Source organism: Oncorhynchus gorbuscha, linkage group LG19 (genome assembly GCF_021184085.1).
Source record: "Oncorhynchus gorbuscha isolate QuinsamMale2020 ecotype Even-year linkage group LG19, OgorEven_v1.0, whole genome shotgun sequence".
In the NCBI taxonomy this organism is placed as follows: Eukaryota; Metazoa; Chordata; class Actinopteri; order Salmoniformes; family Salmonidae; genus Oncorhynchus; species Oncorhynchus gorbuscha.
Window position 1 is genome coordinate 61,667,916 of NC_060191.1, and position 7,058 is coordinate 61,674,973.

The following is a 7,058-nucleotide window of genomic DNA, read 5'->3' on the forward strand; positions in this document are numbered from 1 at the left end:
TGGTGTTATTACAGTCATTGGTGTTATTGTGCAATAGACATTACTGCCACTGTTGTTATTACTGATTGTTTAATAACAATATGATAATAACAAAATGATTGTATAAAAATATCTATGATTGTTGACCGTTCAGCAATTTCTCTTCTCTCTATCAATGTGTGTTCCATCTTCTAATCATCATGGAGTTGGGCGCATGGGAACAGAAGAGACCACCCTTTCTCCGCAACAATAAAGAAGACTAAACAACTCTCCAAATCACGAGGTATTACTAAACACACGGGCACTGTCAGCACTGCCCAACGAAAGGATCAAGTTTTGTGGTGTCTTCTTTGTTTTCACTCACTTAAAAACCACTTTACCGCATCTGTGTCACTTTGTTAGAGTAGAACGTAAATTAAGTATAGGCCTGTATTCACCTCCATTTAAAATAATAAAACCAACAAACTGTATCCTCGACTTTCATGTGTGTTTGCTATCCAAAATATATTTGTAATCTTTGTGAAAACGAATGTTTGGGCATTTTGGTGAAATGATATCCCCAAACACATTTTATGTATCAACAAAATACGTTCCTACACTTATTTGGTGCATTTTTCCACACTCATACAGAAATCTAAGATTTGATTGGCCTTTCTATGCATTGTAGGCCTATGAGAGACTGTGTATGATAATGCTTTATTTCATTGCAATTGTATAAGTTGACACCCATTTTAAAAGTACTCTTACAGTAAAAGTAAGCACTTCGTTTATTGTGTCAACGCTATCTGAACTAGACACAATTAGTCATATATTTTCAGCATATGTTTATGGTCCAAAAACATATGTGAAAACAATCATCAGGAACCTGAGAAAAGTATTTCTTTTAGCGCTGGAAGCTGCCCTCTGTATCCTCAAGTAATTGCGCGCTGATAGACGGTTGGCTCTTACTGCTGTTCAGCTGTTCCCCGGTGAGGAGAGCCGGGACTTCTCTACAAGCGACCGGCCGGGTCCAGACTGTGGGCTGGTGGCGGGCGATGACACACATGCCAATGCTGTTCCACCTGCGTAAACTCTCATAGCACGGAAATACCATCCCGGAAAAAGTCGACGGGACCCACATGGGTGGCCAGGGAAATGTATACCCCCTCCATACACCTCCACCACAACGCCTGCTAATTAAGCGGCACTATCAATCCAGGTTTTCTGCGGCTGCTGCGGACAAGCGGTCAGTAGCTAATGTCAGACGGAATGCAGAAACATATTGAGGTAAATCTGAGGATATAGGCCGAGGATATTTACTTACAATAGCTGAAAATACTATTTATATTAGGCCTACCTTGTTTTATCATTGGACAATATTGAAAAGTGCAGTCCATGCAAACAAAAATAGTATCAGTTATGAATAGTCGATAGGCTATTATTTTGTACAAACTAACTATAAGTCAACATAAATACAGGAAGTAATAGTTGGCTATTTTGTCAAATATAACTCTGTCCCATGCAACAAGTGCTTTTAAATGTCATTGAAATTCATGAAATTATTTACGGTACCTTGAAGTTCTCTTCCTCTTAATCATGTTTATTTGACACACTAACTTTTCTCTAAGCTGTTTCCTAATCATTTGCAATGAGTGGTATATTGTCTAAACCCCACTATAACACATGTGATTTTTGTACCGTGTGTGAATAGGAATATTTATTTGATCATGTGAAGTGGGCAGACAAGAGAGATTCCTCACCACGCAGCTGTAAACCAACAGAGGCGGAACTCGTCTAATGCGCTCAAATCACAGAGCAGTACGTCGCACGACGCACTGGAGAGCTACCGCCACTAGCAGGCCTACCGCCTGCCTGTGGGGGGAAAAAAGCCAAAAGGGCTGGGCTAAGAGAGGAATCAAACCACAACCTGAGCTGCGCTTCCATCACAAACCAGTTTGGGAGAAAGTATGTTCTAGAGGAGAGGCTAGTGCATAACAAGTCACAAACTGTGGCTCAAAACTCGGATTTCTCTGCGCGCTAAACGTTAAGAAGGCAGCGTCAGAGTTTTGTATTGGAGTCCATTTTGAGGTGCTAAGGCTAATATCATTTTCTGCAAGTGTTAGTTAATCGCGTTTGTTGTTCTGCATTTGTGCTGGATCTGTTTTTGTTTTGGTGTGCGCAATGATGGACACTTACCAAAACCCAGAGGATGACGCAATGGCCCTGATGGTCCACGACACCAACGCCGCGAAGGACAAGGAGCGACCGAAGGAGGAACCGGTCCAGGAAAAGAGTTCGGAGAAAACGGACCCGTCTCAAAAACCACCATATTCGTATGTGGCTCTCATTGCCATGGCCATCCGGGAGAGCACAGAGAAGCGCCTGACTCTATCTGGTATTTACCAGTATATAATCACCAAATTCCCTTTCTACGAGAAAAACAAGAAAGGCTGGCAAAACAGTATCCGGCATAACTTGAGTCTGAACGAATGTTTCATCAAAGTTCCTCGCGAGGGAGGCGGCGAGAGAAAGGGGAATTACTGGACCCTTGACCCGGCGTGCGAGGACATGTTCGAGAAGGGAAACTACAGAAGGAGACGTCGAATGAAACGTCCCTTCAGACCTCCACCGACCCATTTCCAGCCCGGGAAATCACTCTTCGGCGGTGATGGGTACGGCTACCTGTCCCCTCCAAAGTACCTGCAGTCCAGCTTCATGAACAACTCGTGGTCGCTGGGCCAACCGCCCACCCCGATGTCCTACACCTCCTGTCAGATGGCCGGTGGCAACGTGAGTCCAGTAAATGTGAAAGGCCTGTCCGCTCCCTCCTCGTACAACCCGTACTCCCGGGTGCAGAGCATGGGTCTCCCCAGCATGGTGAACTCTTATAACGGCATGAGCCATCACCACCACCCGCACGCTCACCATGCCCAGCAGCTGAGCCCGGCGACCGCTGCGCCGCCCCCGGTCTCCTCCAGCAACGGAGGTGGCCTGCAGTTCGCCTGCTCCCGCCAGCCTACGGAGCTCTCCATGATGCACTGTTCGTATTGGGATCACGAGAGCAAACACTCCGCGTTACACACGAGGATTGACATTTAGAGTTTACCAGAGGGCCACTTGTAAAATGGACTCTTGTGAGAGAAAGACAATAAGTCAATTCCTGTGTATTCAAAACAGAAACAAAATTATTTTTGAAGAGACAATACTATGACGGGCTCTTTTGATCCAAATAATGTACTGAACATTCATATGGAAAGACATCCAAGTGGGGATGGTGAGAGAATTTTCAAAAACGGTAAATTGTGAGATTAATTGGTCACAACTAAGCACGAGGTAGCATAACTTTTTGTTGCATTGGACAGAAGGCCGTGCTATTGTATGTTATATTTGTCAAATCCGGCCAGTTCCCTTTTCGCGGGGATACGAATTCCATGAAAACAAAACAAACAAAACCCTCTCCCTGTCTTGGAATTTTAAACATCACCTGAACGAGTGATAATTGAATTAGAACTCCTACGTATTTCAACCAGTATAGTGCACTGAGCGGACTCCAGCAAAACCAGGTGAAATGTTGATTCTTTAGCCTGTCTTTATTTTTTTTATTACCGTGTCACAGTTCTTACTCGGGATGCAGGGGGGGAGATAGAGCACCGTCAGAAGGAGCAATACCAAAGATGTGTTACTTCGGGGGGTCATCGACTTTTTAGGCTTCGTGACCTCTGATAGAGATGGTTTGGTTTCCGATAACATTCAGTCCAGTGCCAGATTTTTTTTTAACCTTTCTTGTTTTTTATAATCGTAATTATTTTTGTCTCATTCATGTTGGGACCATGTTAAATTAGCACTTTTCCCTCTTTTTCTAGTATTTTGAATTTCTTAATAAACTTGTATTTCTTTCAACGTAAAACATTGGTCATTAATTAATCGTTATTTTTTTGCAAAAACGGTATTGTCTAAACCACAAATTTCAACAATTATTAACGATAATATTATGTTCATTATTATTATTATTAATATTATTATTATGTGGTCTATCACTAAACAAATGCATGGCCGTTATTATCCGGCTTGCAACGTAAGCTTAGAACTATACATTCCACAGATGAAGTTCATTGGAATTCTATCCGTGAAAGTTGTTCACTTAGGTCTAAACCCGAATGTGTATTTTTGTCTTGAAAATGTTCATGTTAAATTCCAGTTATTTCAACATTTTTGCCATGTAAATCATTTGCGTAAAACATCTCCAAATATCTAGCAGATTTAGCTAAAGTTTAGTTTACTGGTAGTTGGTTGGATATTTCAGTTTTTTACACTAAATATATATTCTTCAGTTCGAAAGTAGTTTTGGAAAATGCAGTTTAATTCTAAACCATTTGAACTGCTAAGCTATTAATTAGACCTTAATTTGATTCCAGTGCCAACCCTGTTGCTTAACACATGGAAACACCTCGTGGCCTGCTCTGGGAAATTGCATGCATTACAACTTTTGGCCAAAATGAAAGCGTGAACTTCTGCTTTATCTGAATAGTCTACATTCATTATTCGAGTTACCAAATACATCTACGGCAACTCATTTGTCAGCAGAGTGCAACAATTGAAGAGAGAAAATCAAAGTAAAAGCTGTGCGTGTTTAAGAAGACGTTGTGAACTTCAGAGGGTATTTTGGCAGTCGTTGTTCCGAGGGCGAATGCTTAGCAGAAACAGATGCTGCAGAAGTTAAGGGTCGCCATCCCAGTCATTCCATTTAATCATTATCCCCATATGATGTAGGCTAACCTCCATTATGTGTTTAAACGAATTGTGGCTTCAGCTCAGTGAGCTTTTCCAAGGAGCATGGAGGGTTTTCTCTGTGTGCTTATCAACTGCTCATGCATAATTGCTCAGTGGCACTTGATTATTATTACTGTATTATTATTATTATAAATGAACGTTATTATTATTGTTATTATGATTATTATTATGGCCTGTTATTATCATTTACAATAAGGTGAATTTGGTGAACTAAGGAGTTTGGTCATGGATGAATTCGAAATCATTTTGCCATCCACCCGAAACAAATGTTCTGTTACACTATGTAGTTTACCATTACTGCACGATTCTTATCTAAAGATTGACGGGGACTGACGTGTCTTACACGTTGCTTGGCTATCAGTTGGGTTGTCCAGATATTCGACTAAATTATCCTTGGCCAAATATTTTCAATTGATATAGCCTAGACCTTTGTTGGCTTATCTGCTGGAAATCAAGCTATTTGTATCCATATGAGCTAAGACCATTTCTTACATATGAGTTAAGACCATTTCTTACATATGAGCTAAGACCATTTCTTACATATGAGCTAAGACCATTTCTTACATATGAGTTAAGACCATTTCTTACATATGAGCTAAGACCATTTCTTACATATGAGCTAAGACCATTTCTTACATATGAGCTAAGACCATTTCTTACATATGAGCTAAGACCATTTCTTACATATGAGCTAAGACCATTTCTTACATATGAGCTAAGACCATTTCTTACATATGAGCTAAGACCATTTCTTACATATGAGCTAAGACCATTTCTTACATATGAGCTAAGACCATTTCTTACATATGAGCTAAGACCATTTCTTACATATGAGCTAAGACCATTTCTTACATATGAGCTAAGACCATTTCTTACATATGAGCTAAGACCATTTCTTACAAATGAGCTAAGACAAGTGACGTGTGAGTGGGCTGGGTTGAGCGCAAAGTAATGGATGGCACCATACTGTTTTCCAACATCTTTTGCTAAACAAAACATAAAACATAAAACCTAAGCCTCTAGGCAATATGACGTGTCGTGAACGTTTAAAACGTATTTCAGTCTCTACAATCCCTACATTTAACCGACCTACAGGCTACAAAACAAATACATCCGCATAGATTGAAACGATGTTTCATGTTGATGCCTAAATTGCTATGGTCTATCACTGGAGAATGATGCTATAACTTTACACACGTCTATCCAACCCTGTCGTTTTTGTCTGAACGCGCTGAATCAGATGTCGGCCTACGTGCACTTCCTCGTGAGGCCCACGAGGGCGGTTGCCAACCCTTGGGGCAGTGACGCTCTTGAAAAGAGAGAAGTGGTGACGAGTGAGAAGCTTTCAATACACGTCTATTCTCAACCCTCTTCCACCTATTATCCATTTCCTAACACTCAGGTTCATACTCGAAGAGTTATCGGGTGACTATCGTATGGTTTAAAACGTTTTTACAACGATGATGTAAGGATTTTTATACATACAAGTTAGCACAAGTTGCCATTAATATATTATAAGCAAATACTTGTTTGCTTGATATGCTTGTATGGATGCATATGTGATGCGCACAGAGTATATTGTGACCCTTTCCTTAATTCGTTATTCATTGTGCGGGCAAGGTGAGTCACGAAAAGAATACATGTCCTTGTCGTTTGTACGCTTGGAGAAGATGATTATAATGAAAATTAAACTCATGACTTATTGACCCATATAGTGTTTTCCCAGTTATAGTCTATGCCTTGAAGCACTGTTGATAAACAGCCATGGTATATAAAGCAGTTATCATACTATCAGCAGGTGCATGTTTATCAACAGGCCTGGTGCCACTTTTGCATCGTTTTACTTTCAGCTGAAGGGCCTCGGTTGAAAAGATTGGTGTAACGCATTAGCCCGCCTTTGTAATCACATGTGTATGAGGCTAAATGTACATATATGCAGCCCAACAGAAACCATAATGGTTAACGTTTTTAGCTTTCTTTGTGGGCGTATTCCATAACTGGAGAATATATATGCATAAGAGCCTATATAGCGTATTGAATGAACTATGTGTATAACAACTCTCGTTTAAACACAGACAACCAAGCGACCAATTTGTTATTTTTAACCTAAACAAATAGTCATTTAATGTCTTTTGAATATCAGAGAATAAATCGCTTCGACCCACAAACGAAAGTCAATGCATTTAGCCATAGCCTAGAATGGAGGAAAAATGCTTGTTGTGAAATGTCATGTGTAATTTATGTTGTTATAGCAGAAGATAAATTCAACAAATCTTTGTAGGATATAAATAAATAAACATGATAAACAA

General features: G+C 40.3%; 1 protein-coding gene across 1 annotated transcript; it reads left to right on the forward strand.

Annotated features, from left to right (window-relative positions):
• Positions 1–1,747: 1,747 nt before the first annotated feature.
• LOC124006402 (forkhead box protein L2-like) lies at positions 1,748–7,058 on the forward strand. Its single transcript, XM_046316398.1, has one exon. It carries the CDS (start codon positions 2,140–2,142, stop codon positions 3,055–3,057), a length of 918 nt encoding a protein of 305 aa, XP_046172354.1. The 5' UTR covers positions 1,748–2,139; the 3' UTR covers positions 3,058–7,058.

Excerpts from the sequence above, each read along its gene's own strand:
- LOC124006402 (XM_046316398.1), top strand. The coding sequence starts at position 2,140 with ATGATGGACACTTACCAAAACCCAGAGGATGACGCAATGGCCCTGATG.